Source organism: Mugil cephalus, chromosome 20 (assembly GCF_022458985.1).
Source record: "Mugil cephalus isolate CIBA_MC_2020 chromosome 20, CIBA_Mcephalus_1.1, whole genome shotgun sequence".
Classification (NCBI taxonomy): Eukaryota; Metazoa; Chordata; class Actinopteri; order Mugiliformes; family Mugilidae; genus Mugil; species Mugil cephalus.
The window spans coordinates 10,891,638-10,918,818 of record NC_061789.1 but is presented as its reverse complement, the minus strand read 5'-3'; the positions used below and the strand labels follow the sequence as shown (position 1 = coordinate 10,918,818).

The 27,181-nt window shown below is 40.4% G+C and overlaps 2 protein-coding genes across 3 annotated transcripts in view; both read right to left on the bottom strand.

Moving 5' to 3' along the window:
• Positions 1 to 1,276: 1,276 nt before the first annotated feature.
• Positions 1,277 to 5,946, bottom strand: LOC124998351 (glutaryl-CoA dehydrogenase, mitochondrial-like). The gene is made up of 12 exons (XM_047572675.1): positions 5,813 to 5,946; positions 5,286 to 5,403; positions 4,677 to 4,709; positions 4,409 to 4,549; positions 4,252 to 4,314; positions 3,803 to 3,973; positions 3,562 to 3,691; positions 2,580 to 2,796; positions 2,396 to 2,499; positions 2,181 to 2,306; positions 1,916 to 2,076; positions 1,277 to 1,826 (listed from the first exon to the last, which is right to left on the bottom strand). Exons 2-12 carry the CDS (start codon positions 5,386 to 5,388, stop codon positions 1,753 to 1,755), a joined length of 1,323 nt encoding a protein of 440 aa, XP_047428631.1. The 5' UTR covers positions 5,389 to 5,403; positions 5,813 to 5,946; the 3' UTR covers positions 1,277 to 1,752.
• Positions 5,947 to 15,158: 9,212 nt separating this feature from the next.
• LOC124997259 (carbonic anhydrase-related protein 10-like) overlaps positions 15,159 to 27,181 on the bottom strand; it is a 96,424-nt gene continuing 84,401 nt past the window's right edge. Inside the window, exon 9 of one of the 2 annotated variants that reach the window (XM_047570835.1) lies at positions 15,159 to 15,724. In XM_047570835.1, the coding sequence (XP_047426791.1) occupies positions 15,693 to 15,724 (32 nt within the window). In that variant the 3' untranslated portion in view covers positions 15,159 to 15,692. Of the gene's footprint in view, positions 15,725 to 23,811; positions 26,218 to 27,181 lie in introns of those variants that run through there. The other variant, XM_047570836.1, reaches the window with a different exon arrangement.

Genomic DNA, 27,181 nt, shown 5'->3' with positions numbered 1-27,181 from the left:
AACCTTGTGCAGGTCAACATTTACGATGCTAAAAAATCTGAATCAGTCAAACAGCCCTCTGGTCAATTTAAGTTTCTGTGAATAGGAAAGTAAAGAACTGATTGACTGGGTGACTGTAGGTCAGATTGGTGTCTGACCTACATTGTGATTGTGTTTGGACTTGAAGGAGGAACACGGCAGCAGGACTGAGACAACTTGGACAAACCAAAGCCTTTTAAGGCCTCATTCGAAACCGAAGCTGCCCCACCAGTGAAAATCCTGAATCCTTATCCTTTTTTGTATTTTTGGTTTACAGTCGTATAATTACCATGTTTGTCAAAGGCATTTTGGAGTCTGATCATGACTCATTTGTAACCTGCTGGTGTTACAATCCAGGCGATGACTTGAGATGAAAAGCCTCCTAATAATCCAAGTATTAAACCAACAAAGCTGCTGCTGCTACGTCTGCATCTGCCATCTTTCTCTCAGTTAATTTCACATAAGAAGTGAGCCATCATTTCAGCTTCTGTCCAAATGTTGATGACAGAACGGACCGTTAGTACCCAGAACACGAAAAGCGCATTGGTTTAACACACACACGCACTGAAAGAAGAGGAAAAGCAGCTTCCTTATGTAACAGCATGTAGAACGCGATGTGAGGATTTAACAGTTCTTTAATTCCTTCCTCTTCAAAGAAATGAAGCTGGAGGTCTTTTATCTGTTCACCCTCACATCAGACGAGGGATTATAAACACAGCGGTGAAATCATTTTGTAGGGTTCCTCAGCTGTCCCGGAAAAGAAGATTCAAGGGAAATCATGCACCTTGGTTATTTGATGTATTGAAATACATTTCATAAACAGGAAGAACTTGGTTTCAGTGACTAAGACTACAAATCTAAATTAATTCTGGCAGGGGTCTTCAGCATTTAGAGACATATATGTTCTATGTTAAACTCAGTCTATTTATACATATACATTACTATTATCATTTTGCATTTAATATTGAGCTATCTCTTATCCGTTCACTAAAATATGTTATATGTAATTAAAGAAATTTAAATTTGTGAGGGGGAATTTAAAAAAATATATATATAAAAAATGTCTAATCAACCAAAGATTTTGAAGACCCATGAATTCTGGTGTTTTCTTTGTAACTGAGCACGTATCAGTGTTTCTTACTTTGTGTCACTGGTTGAACTGATAATAATCAGCTTCTTCAGCAATCAGTGTTTTTCCTGTTTCCTGTTATAACAATATAAATGAACTAGTCAGTAAACTCAACGTCATTCTCCTGCAGACATTTCAAAACACTTTTATTTATTTATTTGTTTGTTTGAGGCTCCGATTGGCATCTTTCATAAAACCATGCAACATTATTACGGATTAATGCTGGAGCTTTTAAAGTGCACCTACACCTCACAGTAGTAAGATTACATCTTACACAGAACACACAGTTAAAACTAGTGTTACAGGAAATTACAAGCACACAGTGGACGTTGATGCGTAGCTTTATAACTGTTCTGCATTCACTTTGACCTCCAAACTGTTACTACAGTGAAAGGGGTAACGGCTTACTGCTGTGACCGGGAATAGAAAAATAGCCCTCTTGAAAAATGTTTCTTTTCAACCGTCCACAAGTTTGTTTGTCCTCTCTAGATGAAGCACTCAAATATATTTTCTATAAACCTGAGAGGAAACATTCATTACACAGATGAGTTTGTAGATATTATCCGTGAACCTTGCGTGGATTTTAAACAAGCGTCTCTGTCCGTCTATTTGTCCACAGTGAAGGACTGCAACCCTGTGATGGCTCTGCCCAGGATGAGAGCGTGGATGTCATGAGTACCTGCAAGAGGAGGACACAAACGTTCATGAATTCATCCTTCCTGTCCTGGAACAACAGTGCAGGGCGGCTTTCCTTTGTCCTCTCCTCACCTTCATACGTGTTGACGGCCTCCAGGTTCATGACGTGGCGGATGATGTGGTACTCATCCGCGATGCCATTTCCTCCCAGCATGTCTCTGGCCTGCCTGGCGATGTCCAGGGCTTTACCGCAGCTGTTCCTCTTCAGCATGGAGATCATCTCTGGGGCGGCTCTGTTGAGAAGTAACGGCTCAGTGAGGCGTCATGAGAAGTATTCCTATACGCAAAGACTTTTTCTGTCAATTGTCACATTTATCGTCTAATACCCGTCGCTTACTTCTTCGAATCGATGAGTCGGCCCAGCTGCAGACAGGACTGTAAACCGATAGTGATCTCCGTCAACATGTCGGCCATTTTCTTCTGCATCAGCTGATTCCTCGCCAGCGGCACCCCAAACTGAATTCTGATTTTAAAAGACAACATTATGTTCATCAAGAAGTAATCAAATGCAGCTTAAGGTAATCGAGACAACTGTCATTTGCCCCATCTGACCTGTCCAGAGTGTACTGACGGGCTGCGTGGAAGCAGAACTCTGCGGCGCCCAGAGCGCCCCACGCAATACCGTAACGAGCGTTGTTCAAGCAGCCGAACGGACCCTGGAAGCAACAAGACAGGACTGATGAGCTTTAGTGTGTAGTGTAGGAGTGGGTTCATGCAATCGTCGCTTCTCACGCACCCCCAGACCGGACACTTTAGGCAGCAGGTTCTCCTCAGGAACCTCCACCTCGTCCATGAGGATCATCCCGGTGGCCGACGCCCTCAGGGAGAACTTCCCTTCGATCTTAGGCGTGGAGAGGCCTTTCATGCCACGCTCCAAGATGAAGCCGCGGACCTTCCCGTCGTCACATTTGGCCCAGACCACAGCGATGTCCGCCACTGGGGAGTTGGTGATCCTGAAGGGGCAAGCGGAGGAGACGTCAGCGAGATGCGTGAGCCAGATTTGTGCAAGGCAGGGCAGGGAGTGGTTGATCTGAAGTGCGATTTTCCTCGTTCTCGTCTTTCAGTGGCCGGAAAAGATCAGACAACTCTCCGTCCTTCTGCCTCCTACAAACCACCCACTCACACGCATTCTCTCTTTGCTGTGTCGCAGTGATACCAGTAGTTTCAACTCCGACCGAAACAACTTTACAAAGTGCAGAGAGAAACTCAACACGGCTGGGTAGCATTTTTACAAAAAAAAAAAAGTGTGGGTCCCTTGCAGGAGTATAAACTAAGCGTCAGTGAATCAGAACAAAATGTTCTGAAACATCTTTAAAAATTTAGTTTAGATGTCATTTTATGACAGTTTTTGTCTGAGATCAACAGCATACTTGGTTATTTTTTGAAGTAAGTTCATCCTAGGCTCCTGTTTATTTATAGGCAAGTTTCAAAAACTGCTTTAGCTGTGAATAGCTCCCCCAAGTGGACAATTAATGACACTGAATCCTTTCCTGAGAAAAAAACTAATACAAAACAAAATTAAGTTTATTCAAAAAAGATGTCGTGTGTTTCATTTCTACTATTGCACTGAAAAAGAAAAAAATAAAGGAATGAGTGTTAATGTGTTCATACTCTATATTTATGTGGGGGCTGAAAGGGGCTTACAAGGCACATGAAATCGATCCTCCCGATACATATTAGATATTAAAGCCTTTTTCAGAATATTTTTCACTACTCACCAAGTCTTTGAGCCAGTGAGGGAGTAGGTGCGACTGGATGGATTGTACTTGGCTCTGGTTTCCATGCTGCCGGGGTCACTGCCGTGGTTCGGTTCTGTTAAGCCAAAGCAACCCAGGATCTCTCCACGAGCTGCGAGTGACAGGGAAGATAACGTCGGTGTTATTTCATGGTTTAAGTATTAAAATATAAAAACAGATTCCAGCCAATCTCTTGGTGAATGTTGTCGTTTACTCTTCTCACCCAGCTTGGGGAGGAACTTCTGCTTCTGCTCCTCTGTGCCGTAGGCGTTGATGGGGTGCATGACCAGTGACGACTGCACGCTCATAACTGAGCGATAGCCGCTGTCCACTCTCTCCACTTCTCTGGCAATCAAACCATAAGCCACGTAGCTCGTCCCGGCGCAGCCATAACCTTCACGCCCAACACAGGATTATTAAAGTACAGAATAAAGGGGGGGGAAAGACACAGATCAAGATTTTAGTGGACTTGAACTTTTGCAATCATGTCACAGACAAACATACACATTTCTCAAAAGCAAACAACACACACACAGGTCCAGTGACCATGAGGACAAAGTCTGGTTTGTGTCGCTTATGTGAAAGAATTTCAGCTGTTCCACAAGTGCTGTTAAACCCTGTGGCTTTGAATCAAAATCGAACATGTTGTAGCCTTGTCGTGTGCGTGCTGACCTTTAATAGTTGGGCCCAGGACTCCCATCTCACCCATCTCTGACACAATTTCTCTGTGGAACACTGAAAATAAAAAAATAACACTGTCATATAAGTTTAAGTTACAGGAGCTTCTTCATTTTATACGTACGTCTGAAAACGAAAACAGCGCGCTTACCTTCATTTCTGTTTGCCAGCAGGATACGAGGCATGAGTTTCTCCTGGCAGTACGTCCGGAAAGAATCCCTGATCATGATCTCATCCTCGGTCAGCTGGCCCTCCAGGTCCAAGGCGTCGTGCCAGTTGAACTGGACCTTAGCTGTAAGAATAATTAGGTTAAGAACTAATTTAATATTTACCACTGGAAATAAACTTATGTTCTGGCAAAAAGACCAATTTCAAAATGTTATATAGGACGTCAAAAGTGCATAATTGTCTCCACCTACATGCTTTAACTTTCTGATCGGTATTCTCTGCATCTGCGGATAGAATAGGATAGATTATCATCATTGTACATGAAATGCAAGGAAATCAAACTTAATATAGTTAATGGGAACACATTTTGAGGCACTAATACATATCTGGAGGTATAATCCATGTTGAAACGCTAATAAATAGTTCAAGTGAAATCATTTAACGTCACAAGTCCTTTTCACGTACAGTGATTTGACCCTCAGTCCAATTAGTAGTTTTAGAAATCAGCAGAAACTACCTTGAGCATAAATTGATCTATGTATGGAGAATCAAATGATAAACTGTAAAAATTAAGCTAATATTACAGTCTAACATTTCTCCCCCGTGGATGCCAGACGATTCACAAACACCTGCTGTGCTTCCTCCACTAAATAGTTTGGTGTGCAGTTCGTTTTTGGTGCTCGAAACACTTAAACTAACACTGTTTACGTGTACGTTCTGAACAACATACACCTGTTCTGTAATGTTGTGGCCACCGACAGCTAATCCTAACCACCTGGGTTGCAAGATGCCCATGTGGGTTGTGCGACTTCCCCCTTTATAACCATAATATCACTCTGGCTGCTGGTTACAGTACTCACCACGTCTGGCAGGTGCTGCGGTTCCCTGCGCCCTGGAGGCTGAGACGATGGCACATCTGTGAGGGTTGACCAAGAGACGGCACACTGCGCTTCTCAATGCCATGATGGAAGTTAAAGTCTACAAATATAAAGACACCGTCATGATCTAAGCTCATTTACATTATGACTTCCAATTTACAGTCAAGTAAAAAGTTTACAGTGGAGGGCAGTAACTATGTCCTTATAAATTATAGAAGTATGTTGAGTATAACCTTTAGTATATTGTGTTATTTGATGTTACTGAGGCGGGTTCCTTCTCTCAAAACGGAGCCAAACTGCCTAAAATTGTGAAATCATGCGTCCCAGTGTCAACAGACCTTTGTCCAGGCGGTGTCGCATGTAGCCAAGCTAGGCTAACTCAGGTAACTAGAGTTAGGTGACTTGTAGCAACAGGCTAACAACGCTAGCTCGAATGTACATACTGTCGCTATACAGTGCGTTAAGAATATAATTTAAAACCACTGTTACTGCTTTGTGAGGGGTTTTACCTGAGTAATGTAGGACAGCTAACCCAGCTCTTGGCTCGTCTTTCTGCTTCTCAGGTTCACGGCGTCGCCACCCCCAACGTCACAACAAACAACCTACGTCATCACGTAAAGTAACCCGGAGGAGCCACGTTCAGTGTGAAAAATTAAAAGCGCTGTTAAAATTTAAACAAACTATCCCAACGATAAGTACCTACAAGGCTTTAAAAAATCAATTTTAATTTTAAACATATATCTACCCCATATATATATATATATATATATATATATTTATATATATTTTTTGTGGTATAACAATTGCCTTATGTGCCTTACAATATAATCTATTATTCCTGTGTAAAAATCCATTTGTTTTGACCTTGTAAAGGTTTCACACATATAATCAGAGACCTGAAATAGATTATTTATCTCTTTGTTTGTGCCCAGTCATCACCACTAAAGTCGGCGACGTTTGGAGGACACTTCAGCCACGACTCTGATTGGCTGATAAGGGGGAGTGAACCTCGTCTTTTTTTGTTTCTGCTTTTAAAACAAACTTTATTGTACATAACAGAAACATAACAATAACAGAAAAAACATGCAGTTACTAAATATCCTAGAAAGATTTTTTTAAAGAAACATGTATGTTCACTCCTAATAATAGTTTGTTTTCAAAAAAATATATTCCAATTAAACGCAATAGAGAAAAACGATTAAAAAAGTAATTCAATAAACCAAATGGATAATTAAATACATTTTAAGGAATACCGTTAATTGCAGCTGAGGGGACTACAGCAAGTCATGATGTATTTATCAACATTTGTGTGTAAAATGATGATGATAACCTTGTATATTAAAAATTTAAGGTTACATGTTTTATGTTTTTAATTATTATTATTTCAGGTAGTTATATTGAACCTTTAAACTACATATATATGTGTGTGTGTGTGTGTGTATATGTATAGTATCTTAAACTATTATGTTACATAAATGGTAATTCTCTAAATCAAATTCAGATTTTTTTTTTTTTTAATAAATGAATTTGAAGGATAAACACCAATATTAAAGTGTCTGAAATGTAGTTCCTGCTATTAAAGGACGATGTAGGTATTTAAGGAATTATTTTACAACTGCTTATATTTAATTACGTCTGCTTTTGTTTCAGGTTTCTGTGCCAACTTTACTTTCCCACGGTTGATAGTATTTATCAGGTGTTGCTTGAGGAATTTATCTAAGAAGTCAGTGTCACTGACGATGGTGTTTTGCATCGACCTCGGAGTATTTTGTTACTTTGAAGGTTGAAGTCCTAACACTGGTGTAAAACTACAGCGGCAGCGTCCCGTCTCTTCCTGGAGATGGCAGCAGATTCACATTTAATAACTTGATCCTGCTCTGGTTGACAGCCAGTTAATATTGATGTTGCTTTTCATAAAGACATGCAAATATTAGCTTTTATTAAAGAATCTGACCAATAACATCTTGTTAGACTAACTCAGTTACTTGCACATTTCTGTTGTTATTTAAACATTTTATTTAGTTTTTTAATCTCCTAATATGATTTTTTAACATATTCTGTTGGTTCTGCATGAATCATTCCACAATATGTAATCGTTTTTTAAGTGTGACGCATGATTCTCTTAGATTTTGTGGATATGAATTTTGTGTAACATTTTGTGGTGGCGAGGTAGGACCAAAACACACAAAACACACAAGGAGACGAGGCAGGATGAAACAAGAATATTGACTTTAATGTAACTTACTTTGATTAAAAAATAAATAAATAAATAATAAATAAAAAAGGAAGGGCTGCAGTCAAGGCAGGTAAACCTAACAGAGATCATCAAGAAGTAATTTAAAAATTCAAAACGATGACAAAACACAAGGAAATAACTAGAAACTGGAGGAAGCACAAGCGTTCAACCATGAGAGAAATACCATCAAATCACATGATCACATATATGAACAACGTGTCAATATGCCAAGCACAGTCTCAGAGTGGAGACAACAATTACTTTCTGATCTTAGCTGCTCTTGGACCTTATGACCCAAATGTTGAGTCCAATTGACTTTGTGCCCTCTTACAAAACAAGAACAAGAAAACTGTCTTTTAGTCCCCTTGCCTTGAAGGAAATATCTGTTTTAACTGAAATACTCAACACATAACACAACAATGTCATTTTTGTTCTTCTTAAGGAACTATAGGAGATGGAGAAGAGAAACGTTGTGAGTCTCATATTCAGAACTCTTTGACTGGTTAAACTGGAGCCGTCATCTGTTTGCCCCTGTAACCTGCCTTCTTACCCTCTTTTCTTGCCTGCCCAGCATTTGCCCATATGGTCTGCCTGGATCACCAATCCTCCCGCGTCAGGTCTTCGGCAAAGTGTATTCCTTCTTCGTTACAGGTCGATGAATCTTTTGTACACTTCCATATGGCATCTCTCATCGTGTATTTGCTAAAGTTTTTTTCTGTCTTCCTTCCAACTCTGTGAACAGAGTTCCCTCCTCCTCTCCTTGTTTTCTATCTGTTATGGTAAAGACACCATCTTTTTCTGTATCCTGCATGGTTTCCAGTTATTTTTGTAAGTTTGAGATTCCCATCTGACATTCACTCAGCTACTCAGTTCACCTGCACTGTTTTATCTACTGAAGTTAGCATAGTACTATGCTAACTCCATCCATGTAGTGTACGTTTGCAGCTTTTATTATACTCTCCACGGATGCATCCGTTGGTTCTGCAGACATATTCTTTCTTCATGTGGACTTTTTCAGGAATATTTGTTGGTGCCTCAGTTTCTTTGTCCAGTTGGTGCTAGCTACCTCCACTGGAGCAGCTGTCTTCTTCCTCTTTCTTCAGAGTCTTTGAATGAAAGAGATCTCACTCTTGGTGATTTTCGTCTCATCTCTTTCATCTTTCATCAAAGTTTTGTCGGGACTTCCAACCAACACCTCTTAGAGAGATTGTGCACATCTAGACAAGATAATACTCTTACTTTGCAAAAGCAAACATTCAAGTAGAAATAAAAGTATGGAGATAAGTCAAAGTCAGTCAAAAGTTCTCATTCAATGGTTTACCTTAATTTTCTACACTGTAGATTAATACTGTAGACATCAAAGCTACGAAGGAACACATATGGAATTGTCAAATGGTGATTGTCCAATTTTACATCCGTTACTATGTAAACAAGGTACGACAAGCACAATGGGGAAGTGGTGTAGGTACCCCAAGAGTTTGGCTCAGTGAGTTGTGTTATTCCCAAAGCTGAAAACACAACAGGAAGTGATGCCTTAAGTGGATCAAACTGTGTGGATTGCCCCACTCCCAACTAAATCTCAAGAAAACAAACAAGCATACGTACATCTGCTCCGTGGTAAGGCTAAAATGAGCTGAAGTCATAGTGATAGCTAGCTAGTTAACTTTAAGCTAGCAAGACTGTATGAGAGAGGCGTTAAGGTTACTATTTGCGAATATTAGTAATATTACTGCCTAACTAATGTCAGTTAACTTATTGTTAGCTAACTTAATGTTAGCTAACTTTAGCTGTTGCGCTGGGTCTCCATGCTGGGAGTGCTTTCTAACATTATGTTCAGTCAGTTTACATGAAAGTTGAACATAGCGCCCCAACAGGCAATTTAAACTTATGTTGTTTCCATCTTTCTTGTGGCATTTTGTGAATGGACAGACTACTCTTGAGGTTGTGTTTGAGATAGAGGACACAGCTTTCTCAGATTTTGCTTGATAACCTTGATAATCATGTTTTCCCCTTAGTTGCATATTTTAATATTTTGGATTTATCCCTAAACTGCATACCCCTTTTGCCTCGATTTGGAGGACATCGCATAGCTATTGCTCCAAAAAGAATAACTGACACACACCGGTGCACTTCTCCCCACTATGACACTGTGTTGAGACTCCGTCGGCATGAAGAAGCTTGACTGGCTAGCAACAGTAACTAAGGGGGACGGGGCTTTTGCAAAAAGCGTTAAACCAGAACATGTTTTAGATTAGATTTGACAACATCTTTTTGAGCATTTGGTGGAGGCTTTATGATCCAACTCATCCCAGACCATCTCAGTTGCGTTTCTGACAGGTAATTCTGGAGGTCAGGTCGTCTGACGCAGCACTCCAGGTAGGATGTCATGTCGCTGCACAGTGCTGTGGTAGCCATGCTGGTTTAAATGTGCCTTGAATACTGAATAAATCATCAACAGTGTCGCCGGCAAAGCGCCCCCACATCATCACACCTCTTCCTTCACGATGAAAACACATGTCCAGTCACCTTTTCTGCATCTCATAAAGACACGGATGGTGGAACCAAAAAATGAGAGAGACTTCATGAGAGCCAGTTTCACTCAGATGACTCAGTCCGGCTCGTGGGGAGATAATCAAAGATATCTGCAGCACATGTGGATACTCACACCAGTTTGAAAAATTTATCTCTGCTTGGAAAACAGTCTTTGAAGAGGAATCCGGCTAGCATTTGTTCTTAGTCTAGCCCAGACCCCAGCCTTCTCTGCTGCACCTCCACCTCATTGCACACTGCTTACAACATCCCCTCCCCTGACCACCAGCATTGGGCCTGCTGCGGAGATCACACATAGCTTATCCGGCTGATCAAGTTATTGGGTGATTTTTATGCTGGAGCAGAGACTAGGATGGAAGACATAGACCAGTTGCTCTGATGTCGATACGGGAAATCAAGACAGTCGGTATTTGCTAGTTTTCCTTATAATTGTTCCTCTTCCCGAGTCAGTACTTCAACGCAGATAGGTGTGCATCATGGCACATCGCCTTGTGAAATTGCCGTCAGTACCTCAGGACTATTTGACAAAAACAACAGGAGCTCTGTCTGAGGAAAACCATTTTACAAATTGCTTCTTTAAGCTGCAAATATACCAGGCTGCTGGGATGGTGGTTGCATGTATTCATCACTCTGCTGCGCAAGTTTGCTCTGCTGGGAGCGATGAGGTCAGAGCCTATGCCGACTGCTGGTGTGTGTATTTACATGTGATAAACTCTTCAGCTTATTCTAGTCTCTAAATGAGACTGAAATTAGTTATTTTTAATTGTACTGCCACTATGACCCTGAAGAGGACTTTTGTTAATGTCCAGATATGCACATTTAAACCGAATCTACATTTAAAAATACCATCTGTTTTGTCATCTGATCATTAATGCCCGAAAGCGACTGTGTCTGAGTCAGGACTGCTCAACATAAATATATATATAACTCCAGGGAGGCCTACCTTGACATTTTATGTCTTAGTCTGTTCTGTGTCTTCACCAGAGACCTGTCGTACAGCATACCAATTAGAAAAACTATACTTGTAGCAGAAGGAGTCCAATCCACGTTTAAACAGAAAGTAAAATAAAAAAAACATTGAGGCATCCTTTCAGTTTGAGTCATATTGCTCAAGTCTGATTTTTGTGATGATAACTTGTTTTGGCTGAATGTTTTTTTTTTTTTTTTTGTAATTGTCATCTTCCTGTAAATTGCCTCATCCATGCCTGAATCTTGTCTGCAACCCTGTTATTTGTGCTGCCGCCTGCCTCGGCCTGGACGCTTTTGTAATAAAGACAGAATAAAAATAATATTAGTAATAGTTTGTGTCGGTCTGCATATTAGCTAGCTCCGGGCAATGAGGTTCCCGCGGCCTCGGAGCAGTCACAGTTTCCTGTAAGTTGATAATACAATAACAATAGTGAGTCAGGGCTTTTGTTGATGCGGTTTTGTTTCGTGGTTCTCTGGCCTCTAGTTGCCTGAAATCAATTAGTGTAGCTTTGAAGAAGTAGTTTGACATTTTCAGATGTTTATTTGCCTCCTTGCTTGGCAAAATGTAATACTCCAACTGAAACCTGTTAGCGTAGCAGTGTGGCCGTTCGGTTCAGATTTTCTTCTCCTCGGATCATTCTTTCTATCATTGACCTTCGTGTGCACCCATTTCCCAGGCTCAATGGAGAATTCATTACCCGCATGAACTCTGCTGTCCTCTGCCCCCTCCTTGAACCTGTGCAACGAATCATCTTGTGTACAACTTGTAAACCTTTAGCTGTGGAGAAGGTAAATGGTCGACCAGTGAGCATTTCATTCAGAGCTGCCATCTCGAGAATGGAGCCGATTCTCATGTGGTGATAAAGATATTTATGTAACTGGACACACAGACGAGATGAAGCAACAACAGTAAGGAAGTTCAGCTCAGATGCAATCTTAAAATTCGCTCCAGGGCTGCAGCTAGTCGGGAGGTTTCTGAGGGCCCCAGAGACGTGGGAGGACCACCAGCCCCTGGAGTTTCCACCGAAACCACCGAGAAGTCAAAGTGTATGGAAAACTTTATGTGACTGTTTTCTTGTTGTTTTTTTACGACAGGTGCCTGTCAAGGAGTCTGGGGAACACTTTCTAAATTTAGAGAAATTTACCCTATGTATGGTGGAACTTCCCAGCGTTTCCAGAAACACCCAGTCTTGCAACTTTCCCTTACTTCTGATGAGATCTCCAGTTTATTTTTAAGAGTACCAGACTATATTAACTATCTCAGATCACTTGCTACATCACCTTGTCTTATTTCCAGGAGGAAAAAAAAAAAAAAAAAAAAAAAGCTTCAGCTGCTGGTTACATTTCTTCCAATTAGCAGAGCAGTGGTCACAACGTGATAAACAACCCATGTGCTGTACAATTCCCACCTGGACATGGAAAAAAAAAACTTTGGCCAGCAGACATTCAGGCGTGGGTGTATTTTCCATAAGATGGGAATGTGTGTATGTAACTGAATTACGCATGCAAATCACACACACATTTTTTCTTCACATTCTTCCCAGATCATTTTCTGTCCTTGCGGTGAACCTCATCTAGTTCCTGTTTTTTTTTAGTCTCTGGATCTTTTGTTTTACTCAAAAGATATTGGACATATTGCCATGACATTTCAACAGGATATTCAAGACCCACAAAATAACCTGGCAGTAAATTTGAGGGTTTGAGGAAAAATGTGCTGATATCCTAGATGAGAGATCTTTGCTGAACTCCCAACTTTTCATTTAATGCTGCAGCGAAGTTAAACTTTAAATTGAACACGGTGAAGATTACGGATAGCGATGCAATCTTAGCATTTAGCTCAAAGTACAACTGTTCTTAAATGCGTTTTTAAATATGGTAAGTAAGTCAACTATGACGTTAAATAAGTAGTTTTCTAACTTCTTTCTGGCACTACATATTGCCCTCAGCTTTACTAACACGTATTTAAACAGTACATAATTTTAGCATTTCACAAATTAAAAATGTAATTCCTGGAATAAATCCTCCTTGTGCATATTCTCACTGATTTGCTACGTCAGGAACAGGTGTTCGGCCATCATACTGCTTTACTAAGTTTAAGAAAATACATTTTCTAATTTTTAATTAACAATTTAAAGCTGAAAAAAACTTTCCGTCGACAAAAACTGTGAAAGATAAAAATGACTAAAAATGCGACTAAGACTATGAAGCTTTTTCGTCCGATAATGAAGATCAAGATTAAATCAAAACTGTGTCAAAATGAACAGAATCACTCATTGACTACCTTTGATTAACCAACTTAAATCACTGGCTCTGAGATTTGCCACTTAAAATAATTGATATAAAATTACACGAGCCTCTCCCCTGGAAACATCCCAGGAAATTATCAGTATCAGTTTTATGGACTCATAAAAAGCTCCCTGAATTATGAATCTATTTGGCCCAGAAGTAGTGAAAGTGGTCTAAAAAGTACTAAAATCAGGCTAAACAACATGAAGCATGTTGGGTAATTTTAATAAACTGAGCATATATAATTAAAGAGGACATGAACCTTTTTTAAAGGTATCTATAGCCGTGAACAAAAGTTCTGTAACAGGGTCTTAAGGGTGAGACACGACAGTTTGCAATGGTGTGTTAAGATCATGTCCAGGCATAAATGTACTTATATATTTATATATACTATATATGTGTAGGGCTGGCCCTGAGGTTCTTTTTTGAAAGTGTCCTTGTGTTGTGAACACTACGCAGATGAAATGCTGCAGGACGTTATTCAATTATTCACATCCAAAGTCCTTCCTCTGCACGGTGTCTTTTCTGCTCTCATTAAAGCTGGTGGGGACATGGGTTGTCTTGCTGCATTTGCTGTTCGTCTGACGGGCGCTCAGCGGGGTTGACAGTGCGCAACATGTTTATACGACCTCCGGCCTGTGACCTTTGTCAAAATACTCAACTTTTCTCCCCTTGGCTATGTACTCTTTCGTCAAAAGAAGAAGAGATTTTTGCCTTTTACATTCTGCTTCTTCATTTTTGAGTTACTTTAATCTCAACTCTATTGGGAGGATCGTCAAGATGTTGGGTTGTTTACTTATTTAATTAAATATCTCACAGTGTACTTCATGGATTGACATAGTGGTTTATATGGATATTCATGGCACAATGAGGATGAATGGTGATCCCTTAATTTTATCTGGTGCCATCAAAATAATCTCATCTTATCTCAACTTCTACTACCACTCATCCTCACCAGGGTCGCGGGGGTTGATGGCGCCTATCCCAGCTGGCGCCATCAAGAAAATGCCATTTTTAACTTGATTTAATGTTGAAATTGAATGATATAACCTGGGCGATCTTCTTTCCTGTACTTCAATGTCAATGTACAGGGATGCTAACTAAATTTCTACTAGCCTACTTCCACAATGAGCTCACCGTGAATGTTGATTTTACTCGTCTCAGTTGTGTTGGATGCATTTTCAATATGTTTGGTTCACACATTCATGGTTTCCAGAGAACAAACCCCAAATACTTTGGTGATCTGCTGACTCAATTTTCTTTCTTTCTTTTTCAAGACAACTTAGCATAAATGATATAACCTGTGCAGCTGACAATCAGACAAAATTGACATTCCTCTTAATTTTCTCCTTTCACCACCATGATGTCGACATTATTAACAGAGACTAGAAGAGATAGAACACTTATTTAAGCCACCATTAGCATAAATGGTATAACGTGGGCATTTCCCCCTTTTCCTTAACTCTACAAGTAGTCAGAATTTGACTTTGCACAGTAGTTTTATCTCTGACCAAAATATCTGCAGAGCTAATCACTCAATCAATCTCACCTTTTGACTTTGTCTTCAATACTAGGTACACATAACATTTAGCTTAAATAGCCACTGTGCCAAGGTACAATCCTATGTATCATCTAGCATGGTGGGTTCAAATCCTTCAGCCGACTGAGGCCATTCTGTGTGGAGTTTGCATGTTCTTCCTTAAATTCACTGGTGATTCTAAATTGGCCGAAATGAAAATGGAAAATGAATGAATGAATGAATGAATGAAACAGCATGGCACATGGACTTTCAGTCTCATTTTAATTCTCCCAAATCTAAATGCGGCTCCAGTCTAGCACTCGTGTTGTGAGGATTAAAAGCAGTCAGGTAGAAGAAATTCAGGGACGCAGAAATGCAGTGACCAACATCAAACCCTGAACCTTGTTAAGAGAAAGAGACGCTACAGTCTCAAGGCTGAAAGCCCAATTCATCTTCATCTTAATGAACTCAATTGATATTGATTGTCTGCGGTTAAAAAGAGTTTGTTCTGTTGCTTCTTCATGGCTGTATTTTCTCAGGTATCCATCTGTCTATCCTTCTACATTTAAATACCCAAATCTGGTTCAAAAGAAGCCCCCCTCCCCGCCCTCAAAAAAAAAAAATAAAAACCTTGGATATTCTTGGCCTGATGCTCATTATTTACCTGTCATCACAGCAACGGTGCATTCCCATCATAGACATGTCCAGCTGACAGAGTGGGATGTTGTAATGAGAGCGGTGTTCGGCCTGCAGACAGTTCCTGGTAGTAACAGGTGAGTGCTCTAATTTCTACGGGAAAAACCAGCAGATGGTGCATATGTGGCATGTATCATCTATCTCCCCTTCCTGTCTCTTCTTCCACTGTAGAAGCAGGTAAAAAAAAAAAGAAAAGAAAAAGCTGATTTTATTTTCTCCATCGTTAAGAGTTTCTGGGGGAAAAGATATCATTAGTAACGGAGGTCTCTAGTTCCTTTTTTTCATGGCTTTGGTCGAAATATGCAGTGAAGAAAGTGTTCCACCAAAGACATGTTGACAGACATTGTAGATGACTTGTGAAGTGCTGGTATTTCTTTCAGCTAGTAGTGAAGACATTAATCCATAGGGCCACCCCATGTCCATTCACTGACTCAACTGTTTTGGAGGCACAAGGGAGACCTACGCAATATTACAGAGGTGGTCATAATGTTTTGTCTGATTGGTCTATATACAATGATGTTTTAGGATGTTTTGCACAGGATTCCTGTATAAGCACATTTAATATTTTCTGTAAGATTCAGATCAGATGAGTTTCTTGAAGTGGTTCATGGTTAATTTGAAAGTCTCCTTTCGGGGGTTAGAGGTTAAGGCTCATTTATATCAGGATTGTGCTGTTGTTTAATGAAACCCTTCCTGTTAATATCCCAGAGCACAAGTATGAATTCTACTCAATTTGTTAAGGTGTCTGTTTCAGCAAATCCCACTTTAATTTTTTCCTCCAAACACAGGTTTGGGGTTTGTGGGCAAAGGCTTCAATTCGAACTTCATCTTTCCACAGCACTCCTGAAGCCACTTAAAGTGCCAGGTAAGGTTTCTTTCTGATGACCCATTTGTGAGCGGTGGATCGGAGCTCCACCACTCCTGTCACAGTTAAACCCGTCTTCGGCTCAGCTGTCTTGACTTCAACGTCGTCGTTTCTCAATGATACCTCAGACAATGGAAACCTGGATTCACTCTGATATAATTTCATACCCTTCCACTGCTTTGTTTTAATGCATTAATCTGTCAGATTTCTGGGTGGCTATGGTTAGTGAACATTCCCACAATGTTTGAAGAGTTAAAGCATCAGGCGTCAGTTTAGGCTTAATAGACCCCTTCATGGCCTACATCACGGTGACGTCACGACTTTAGCTGGAGGCAAAACAGAAGGAGGCTTGAGGCGAACACTGTCACTGTCAATCCTGAAAATGTCGCCTTGCTGTATTTTTGGCTTCCAAAATCAAGAAAATCAAAAACACTAACTTCGAGTTTTATCACATACCAGCCACTGCCAGTCGAAGACAACTTTGGTTTGGCTTTAAAAAATTGTGACTGAAATTGCGTTAGGCCAATCATTATTTGGGGGATTCTTGTTACATGTTAATGCTAATGCTAACAGCTAGCTAACGCAATGTGTTTCAGGGGTGTCCAAGCTAAAATTGCTTTACTAAGTTACCCTTTCACAGTGGTTCCACTTACTTCTAACATCTTTGTTGGAGAGGCTTTACTTGATAAAGACAGACCAGTCTTCGTCCCCTCTGTGTCCTCCTTTGGTTAAATCGTCTGTCCAGTGAATGAGAGTGTAGGGGTCAGTGAATATAGTCCCATCAGTCAGAGTCATCTTTTTAAACGGTCTCAGGGAGTGAGTGTATTAGTATATTCTCTGTTTTCCTAACAAAACAGTTCACTGAAATATGCAAACCGCTGTTTACAAGCTATAGTGTTTGAGATGTTTTGCCTCCAGCTAAGCCCCGCCCCTCAAAAAAACATCCCACTGTTTACAAACTGTGAAGGTTTCTATAAGTTGGAGACAGAGCATCTTAACAAAACTTAAATGTTTTTCTCTCAGTTAAATGAGATTAATTTGCAAATGAATGTGACATTTTCATACACAATAACATGAGTTTATTTGGTTTCTGAGGCACAAAAACAACAAATCTTACTCCAAAAACCACCTCAAACGATCCTAAACACACTGAGAGCGCGATGATGCAGCGGTGATGCATCTTCACACACCCACCGCGCGCTCACTGAATTACTGTTCTTCTCAGTCGGAAGCCATTTACGGTAATTAGACCTCAACATTTCTTTTTGCACACACAGAATCCACAGATATTATTTTGTGGCATGCTGGAGGCGGGATTAGGTGTTCTAAATCTGTTAGCACCGTTTGGCCTAGTTGAGGCGCCGTAATTCAAGGGAACATACCGCTGTGTGGATCATTCATAGTCGATGTGTTTGCACGTAAATAATTAATAGATGCTATGATTTAAAAAATAAATAAATAAAAAATACTTACAAGCAAAGCAGATAATCTTGAGAGCGGAACAGATATTTATTGACTCACAAAGAAATCCAGGGTGCAGATTATTCATGTGTGCTCAGAAGGAGATGCCGGGGATTTTTACTACTGCTAGTAAAGTTAGGTTGCTAGGATACAATGGCAGGCTGGAGTGAGATGGAGATGGAGGGGGAGGTGGGTGACGGGCGCATGTGTGTGTGTGTTGGAAGGGGTGAGGCTGTAGAATCAGATAGTACTGCCACTGAATTCTTATTAGAGAGGAGAGAGAGTGTGTGAAAGGAGGAGGCAGGGGAAAGAAAAAAAAGATTAACGAGATGAAAGAGGGAAAGATAGAAGGCTGGAACGAAGAGGGAGAAGGGGGTTGTGACGATCAGGTGTGTGTGTTGGGGGTCGGGTGGGGGGGGACTCTAGGGAGCGAGTGAGGAAGAGGAATGTAGGTGGAGGAGAGATGAGGAAGCAACTCAGAGAGAGGAAGATGTGTGGATGCCACGATGTCAGTGGGACCGCTGAACATCATGTCCCACGAGAGAATTGAAGACATCAGTCTCTGATGTTGCTGCCCCATCATCAGGCAAGAGATTAGATGAGTCCCACGTTACTCAGCTAAGTTTTTCCCATCCGAGGAATTTTAGTTTAGTTTCGAGCTCTCCGTGCCCCCTGACCCCCTGGCTGTACCACTATAGCGCCATACCTTGAGATACCTTGAGGGCCGGAGGTCCACTGGCTGTTGCAGGGGCCTGACTCAAAACAAATCAGGGCCCCACGGGTGTGGATCGATCTGCTCGAGGACTTTTGAAAATCCCTCCGAACTACTGCCACAAAAGTTGGAAACAAGCGGTGTTGGAAACCGCAGCAGCACGCGGTCTTTAATTAGAACAAAGGGAGCGAGAACTTGAAGAAGATCGGAGCAAAGGCACGAGGAAGCAGACATGACCGCGCAAGTTTAGCTTCACTGTGAAAAGATGAGAGCGGCATTTACACTGTTGCTCGTCGCATTGTGTCGAGAGGATGAAAGATGCAGGCGGAGGGAACGGGTGCCAGAAAGCGAGTGTGACAGAGAGACAGAGGCAGAGAGCGGGGTGAACTAAATGGAGGAGCAGCATGCTCCTAACCTGAGGGCAGAGCAGGGTATGATATTCCCATGGCTACTGCCGTGACAGACACTGAAACCAAACCAGACAGCAGGCTGCTTAACACTCAGCATCAGACCCTCTTTAATCTGACAAAACACAGCCCAGTCGAGAGCTGGATGGATGGATGTGTACGCACGCACACACACGCACGCACACTCACACACACACACACACACGCGTAGGAAAACAGGATGGCGCACAGACTCTGCTTCGCTCTTACAGCTCTGAATCCAAAATGAGGATAAATATTTGATAAGGAACGCCTTGTGAGTTGAATTTGCAGACAAATCACGTTGCTCCGTGTCTGTGAAAAAAAAGAAAAAAAGAAACAACAGCACGCTCTTCACGAGAGGATCTGGGTCAAATACAGTGTCGCTTCTCCAGGACAATCGCGCAGAACAACAGAACTCAATTATTAATAACTACATGTAGATCAGTGTTCATCCGGCGTATCGCTCAGTGGTCAGTTTGCTTATGTGCAGTGATTTGAATACATTGTCATCTATGTGGGAACCTTTGAAGGATGTTTCCGGTTTCCCTGGTGGTTAATTTCTGCGTTTAAACTGAGGCAGAGTGAAAAACAAACTCTCCGAATGATTCATTTAGAAATGATTTAATTGTAAAGCTGTAGGGACGCCATTTTGTTGGACTTCTCATTCACCCAAATGTCTACAGAATTACTGGTATGGATTGTAGCCTGGCCTTAAAATAAATAAATAAACCTCAGGTAACATTCAGCGCCATATTTTACCACCCATTAAATAGAGGCGTTGAAGTGATGGATATATCTAGAAAGTTCTGAAGCTTATCTGTACTATCGTGGTTGGTTTTCTTGTTAAAGGGGGTTAAACAGATCCTGCGTTAAAACAGAACGTCTGAGCACTATATGTGAATGTAAGGCCGGCAGTCGGACAAGAAGAGAACAAAGACAGGAAGACTGGCTGTGGTGTAAGTGTCAAAATCCACACAATAGAAGTTTGGTACTTAGTGCTTGTGAGTAGTGTTATTCTGCCTTTGTTTTTATTATCCCCATTTAAATCTGTAACAGGAATTCAACATATTAGCTTTTCTGACATCTGGTATGTTTGCAGGACTCTCCATTAACACCTTCAATTCTTTATCTGTGGAAATGTTTAAATTACTCTATAGACAAGCTAATGGTGTTTTAATTTTGCTTTTCCTGCCTAGAAAACAACCTGGCTTTTACCGCATAGAATATGGTAATGATTGCACAGTTTTCACACTCCTGTGACTCAGATTTCTGGATTATTTCAATATATTTTTTAACCATTCAATGATATTTTTTCAGTTGTTATTCCATTCTTCTAATGCAGGGGTCCTTCAATGTTTTTCAGGCCAAGGACCCCCCAAACTCATGAGAGACTAAGTAGGTACCCCCCTAACTACCTACTATATGTGTTCTATATTAAACTCAACCCAGGGCTGTTTATAAATATAAGGTATTATTATCATTTTGCATTCGGTATCGAGTTATTCCAATAATATACAGGTTCAAATATTCACTTTTATATTTCAAACACAAAGCGACAGTAGGGTGGTGCTAACGTACCCCCCAAATATGTTGGATTCATGTTAATGTGTATTTAAAGAAAAAAAAAAAAATATATATATATATATATATATATATGTGAGAAATGCCTAATCAATCACAGATTTTGCGACCCCTAGCAGTACCTCCGCAGTCCCTCTAGGGGTCGCGGACCCCCCTACTTTAAGACCTATGTCTTAAAGCAGATTTAATTAATTTAATTGTGTATATAACTGTCTTTTAATTTGTATCTATTTTATTTACATTTTCTAAATCACCTTGTTTTAATTATTTTTTTATTTTATATACATATATTTTTAACTTGCATCCTGGTGTTCATTCATTTCCAATTCAATTAATTAATTAATAATTACCATCTTAATTAAAAATTGTGGCAGCGTTGACTCAGTCCACAGATGGGGTAACTTAGATATTTTAAACCTCTTCTAAACCTAACCATGTTATTTAGTTATAAATCAAACATAAATTAACACACACACACACACATAAAGAGGAAAGGTTAAGTCAACTATGTGACTATGTGAAAATAAATGAATGGTCTGAGGAAGGACACAAACTCCGGTCTCCTAGCAAAGAGTCTTAGATTAAGTTTAAGGAACAACACCGGATGATGGATTGAACCCTTAGAGTTTGTTCCTCAGCCTTTACGACGCCCATTGATGCGATTCTGTGGTATCAGATATAATATGATTGTCTGGAACAGTCAGCCTGCTCCAGACAGCGGACAAATTACATCTGATCTGATCTTAAGTTGTAAAGATGATTGATTTCACTTATCTTGTCAACTAACTAGCTTTTACAAGAGTTGTGCCGGCACTTTAGTAAGTTAAAGGTGGTTGAAATGTCCCACTAGATAAAAAAAAAAAAAAAAAAAAATTATGTTTCTGTAAATCTCAAAGTGTCCTTTAATTGCTTTCCACCAAATAATACAAGAATCATCACTAGGGAACGCGAATGGTGCCACTCGACATCTTCTGTATCCACGTCAATCAAGAGCGACAGCGAAGACGACGTGCTCCTTTTATATCATCGTAGTCTCCAGCCCTCTGACAGAGAGAAATGTCTCCGACTGAACTTGAAAGCTGAACTTGGATGCATTATTTACTTTGGTGGAAGTTTGAACCAGCACATCCTGACAACCCATCAGCATCTCTCGACAGCGTAATAAGGAACAGCTCGGGCCTGAGAAATGTCCCCGCGTCGAGGTTTTACAGCGACTCACTTCAGCGGTGATGGGATATTATGTTCTTAAGCTGCTGCGTATTTCCTTTTTACATCAGATAGCGCTTTGGTCCATTTTGTCACACGCGTCAAAGTTATTGTGATCATCCACAGATTCTGTGCTGGAACCAAACTGACTGTGACTCAAGATTCAAGAGTCATATATTGTCATTATATGTGTATATATATATAATGAAATTTGGGGTGGTAGCACCTGGCTGACATAACTCAAACATATAAAATGTGTATAATAAGCACTATAAAATTATATAAAATAAATAATAATAGAGCTGTACAGATATACAGTATGTAAGTAATGTGAGTTTTCCGTTGGGTTTATGCATTTTTCACCGGATGCGATGGAACATTGTTATGTAAAATGGACAAAAGTTGCTGCTGCTTTTATATACAAGAGCAGATGTGGCCTTGAGCTACCAACAACAGTGTTTCAGGCATCTTTTCTTTTTTTTTTTTTTAACTTTTTTATTTTACGTGGAATAAGTTTTGTAGCCCCAGCTCTTTCAAAATTACCCATTTTTAGGTCAAAGGGGGTGCGTGATCTCAACCGACCTACACAGGCCCCCCCACACAACCTCCTTTGACCAATTAACACACACTAATCGGGCATTAGTGGGGGGGCTTTTGAGGGGAGGGGCTTCTGTAGATCATCCCATCCCAGAGACTTGATCAGTTTGGGATCTAGTGAATTTAAATTTCTTTTAAATTTAAAAGCCAGGGGACGGCTGCTGCCATTAAGGGTGGGGTTGCCAGGTCTAAGTAACATCCACATGAATGCCAGGTCCGAAAGTTTCCCAGCAGAACATTGAATCGCCACAAGATGCTCAATGTTTTAATGTTGTGGCTGATCGAGGTTACTGTTTAGCTCCACTTTCAGGACTGTAACTCCGGAGAAGCCAGAAAGGCCAAGCTTCACTGCCCTTCGACTGGACGCCCATGACTGTGGTACAAAGAAGTACAAAGAAGTACACCCCACTGATTCACTGTGGGTCTGAGGACTGATGCACTGAGTCAGCATACAGAGAAGAGGGGGTGCTCAGGACACAGCCTGACTCAAAAAAAAAAAAAAAAAAGAAGAAGAAAGAAACAGCTATTGATCCAGTCTTAGAAGAGCCACAGCTGTAAGTTTATATAAACGGTGTTGGAGAAGCCCAACTTTCTGGGCATGTGCCTCTCAGAAGACCAGATATAGACTGAAGACATTCTAACAAAATTGTAAAGGCCAGAGAGTTCTTACATACTCTTACATCGTCTCCATCACTAAATAGGTTAATTTGGTCTGTTTGGTCACTGCCAGTAAAATGTATGAGCAGCTGATACATGAAGTCTTCTTGTTTGTATTTCCGACACAGCTTACATCCATGACACTCTTTAGCTTCCATTTGTGGTAGATTTAAGTTCCGCCATTTTTAAAAATACAATATAATTTTTTTCCCCCAAAAGGGAATGATTTTCACTGGAATCTGTTAAAAAATATATAAATATTTACAGTACCTCTCAACTAGAGATGTCCGATATTGCCTTTTTGCCGATATCTGATATTGTCCAAATTCTTAATTTCCGATTCCGATATCAACCGATATGGTCTACCAATATATGCAGGCGTTTTTTTTTTTTTTTTTTTGGCCAGACTAATTTTATGTAGCAAGCAACCTGTTAGCCACACTAGCTACACTCTGTTGTTGTTTCGGCTCCGGGTGCGGTTTGATAAGATCATCAATCGCACGCCGGTTAATGTGGACCAAGCCATTATGTTATCTGTTTTCATTACCAGTGGTAAAACCGATAACGATATGAACAGATGTTACAAAAATAGGCTAATATCGGCCGATATTATCGGTTCGGCGATATTATTGGACATCCCTACTCTCAACGTATACCTCATATTCAGTTCAGGTGGATTCAAAATAGATATAAGTTTTATAACTGTGAGTTTCTTCTGAGGTGAATGTGGTAACACCAGTCTCCATTGTTGTTGCAGATCCTTCGTTTATTACAGTTACATTTTGAAAATGAAATGGACAGATGGACCCGACTTTGTTTTCCTTCATGAGATACAACATCACAGCAAACAGGAAAAACTATTCAACAAGCTACCGACCACTTGTGTTGGTATTAATTCAGTGTTCCAACCGTAATACAAGCTTCAGTTGTCACTTTTTCCGCACACGCGCTGCAGATCAGCCGCCATTACGGGTCTCGATGAAGAGTCAAAGCTGAGCTGGCTTCAGGTCACATCGCAGGGAAGAATTTGAAATTTCAACTCATTTGCAGATGACTTACGAGGACTCAAAACATTTGAGAACAAGAAAACTCTACAGAGCATCTTTAACATTTCAGACACTAACATTTGTATCTTAATGTAATATTTATTTCCATCTATGGCACAAATTTTCTCTTCAAATGACACCTGGAGGACATTTTACTACTTTGATGCCGCTGACTACCTAGAACACAATCTTGTAACATCTCTCAGTATAACTCTTGTCAAATCTAAACCAACAATTTCTTCCCAAAAACTTCTTGGAAACTTGCTTCGGCATCTGTCGAGATTTAACTTACAAGTAGCATATGTGCAGATTCTTCAGTGGTTTTTCAGACAGTAGACTTTTTAAAATTTAATTTCAGTCCCTTTATTGCGTTTCCATTACAGTTTTTCACAAATTAAACACGAACTACAATTGTGTCTCGTATGTGTTACCATTGACTCTCGTAAAGTCTCGTCCTGCGATATCCCATATCACACAGGACTTCAAATTCCAAACTTTCATATCGATACGTCTGAAAAGCCACCTTGTGAGAGCGTAAAAGTGTTTCAGCGACATTTGATTTTGTTGGTTTTGTTTCCATTACCAGTTTTTTATTACGATTTTTGTGTTTTTCGCACATTTCTACGGGTAATGGAAACTGACAGCAACTTAAGTCTTAACTTAAGATTTCTTAGCCGAAACAACAGTAGCCAGCAATACGCTAAAGCTACCTAGCTGCCACAGCAGTTCACTATTAATGCGGAAACTCAAAAGCGTTTTCTTCATTGATTTTCCAGGAAAAAATAGGATGTTTTTAGCAAACAATTTCCTTCCTAGGTAGCATGATGATCAACAAATAAATTTAACTAATATCTTTCCGTTTTGATTTGCATTTAATGACAGTGATAAAAGAAGCAGCAGCACGATATGACTGCCATCTTGTCTTGTCCAATGACACAAATACTCCTAAAAATGCGAATCTTTAACTCAATTACCTTCACTCCTACAATGTTTTATCAACCCATCCATCCGCCCCGCCGTCTCCCTTGCACAGACTTTGTGGAGCTTCGCAGTATTCAGCCTTTTTCAGCATTACAGAAATCCAAAGGTTGAGAGATGTGCCATGTCTTGTTCCAGTCGGTCTTCAGGGTAACAATTTACCAAGTGGACAGTTTGCCTGTAACCGTTTTTGTAAAATTGGGCTTTTAGTACAGGTACACCAAAAAACTACTACTACGGAGCCATAAATTAGAGCTCCGAGCTCCATGTTGCTGTGAAAAGGGACCCGATCCGAGGTGAACTGTGTCGCCACGTTTTAATTAAATACCACGAAGACGAGTGAAATATTCAAAAATCATGCAAAGTGAGAGACCCCTCTGATTCGGATCTGCAGGGATTCCATCTGTTGAAATCTACAAAATGTCAAAGTTACAGTCTCTCCCTCTGTTTCTCACCCTTGAGCTATGCAGCCTGAAATTCACAAAATAAAATGTCCTTTTTTTAGTTATGATTCCATATCGGGACAAACAGATTTTTATCGCTCGCGCCATCGTACCACCGCTGAGTGTTTCCTTGCTCCGGATCATCAGCGGATGCATAATAAATCCTCCAGCGAGTGGATGACGGCGTGATGACAGTATGTCGACGAGTGATGATCGAAGATAAACATCACGTACTTTAGTCTTTAGATAACATCCATTCTTTTTTTTTTTTTAAAGCCACACATAAAATGAATTAATCGTTACATCTCCAGTCTTTGTGAGTTCAAACAACAAATAGAAACACAAGAAATTGTAGACATCAGAGTCCGTGTGGTCTGTTTCACACTTTGGACCAATCTGTGTGCAGGCTCTGATGAGTTGTGTTACATTGTGGATGGATAGGCCCGCACGTCGGTTAGTTTGGAGTTCGGGTCGGTGGAGCTTAGCTGTTTAGTTAAGCTGTCCGTGGTGAAGTGCAACTCTTGTGCTTTCCATTCAGTTCATTTCCTGCTGGTTCAGGCCTGCATGGTTCGGCAGTGGGAAATAGGCTCGAACGATTCCTGCCTTCCTTCTTCTCGTAGTGCAGCAGCTTCACTCCTTTTTTTTGTTTGTTTCCTGTCTTTTACTTCAGGAGCCACTGATTAACTGAGAGAAGAGAAGAGAAGAGAAGAGAAGAGAAGAGAAGAGAAGAGAAGAGAAGAGAAGAGAAGAGAAGAGAAGAGAAGAGAAGAGAAGAGAAGGGGATAATTAGTACAGAAAGTAGAAATAGTGTGGAATAAAAACAGGACAAAGGGGTGCCTCAGGTTTCGCAAGTTGTGAGGCGAAAGACAAGCAAGAAACCGAATGTTTGCACGGGAAAGGATAATGAGAGACGAGAAAGATAGAGGAGCAATAACTCCACAAGTCTGTCCCAGTTCCGTGCTGTTTACCGACTCTTAGAGGTTATGAGTATGCGATGCATTCACGGCAGAGAGGTGATGAAATTATGTATACGCAGAGCTGTCAGCGCGCAGACTAAACCAGATCAATGTCTGAGTGTGCTGTCGGACATTAAATTCCCACAATGCACTGCACAAAGGAAATGGAAGCACCACACTGAGCTGTAAAAAAAGAAAACAAACAAAACAAAAAACAAAACTTAAATAAAGCGAGATCTTGGGGGCACACACACAAAATGTAAAAGGTTTTTTATCATCAGAGAAGCACGATCCTGTTTTAGTGGTGTTTAATTTGCAGTTAGTCGCCACTAAACTGCTAAAATGATGTACTATCACTATTAGTGTGTGATGCATAATGCAAAATAGGAGCTCGTACACAAAAAGTTTGTCCGTATATTTGAGTCTTGTTAGAATCAGCTGTTAGTACTTTTTATTTCTTGCGTACTTTCTGCAAAAACAATATTATCCATCAAGGCACTAGCAGAGTTAATAGAACGTACTTTATAGTCATATAAATTGATACATCCTCCCAACAGCGTTTTAAGTGGTAAGAAATAAGTTCTGGTACAGACCCTTTGTCACTTGTTGGTTTGTGTAGCAAACAATTGGTTTAGTGTATACACTAATGGGGGACATGAATCAACAGGAGCGGACACAGGACTGATGGTGAG

Bases quoted from the DNA above. Each gene is read 5' to 3' on its own strand.
- LOC124998351 (XM_047572675.1), bottom strand. From the start codon at position 5,388: ATGGCATTGAGAAGCGCAGTGTGCCGTCTCTTGGTCAACCCTCACAGA. The intron at 4,710-5,285 runs GTGAGTACTGTA...TTCTATCCGCAG, and splicing joins CGCAGCACCTGCCAGACGTG to ATGCAGAGAATACCGATCAG. The intron at 3,974-4,251 runs GTCAGCACGCAC...TTGGGCGTGAAG, and splicing joins CCTGGGCCCAACTATTAAAG to GTTATGGCTGCGCCGGGACG.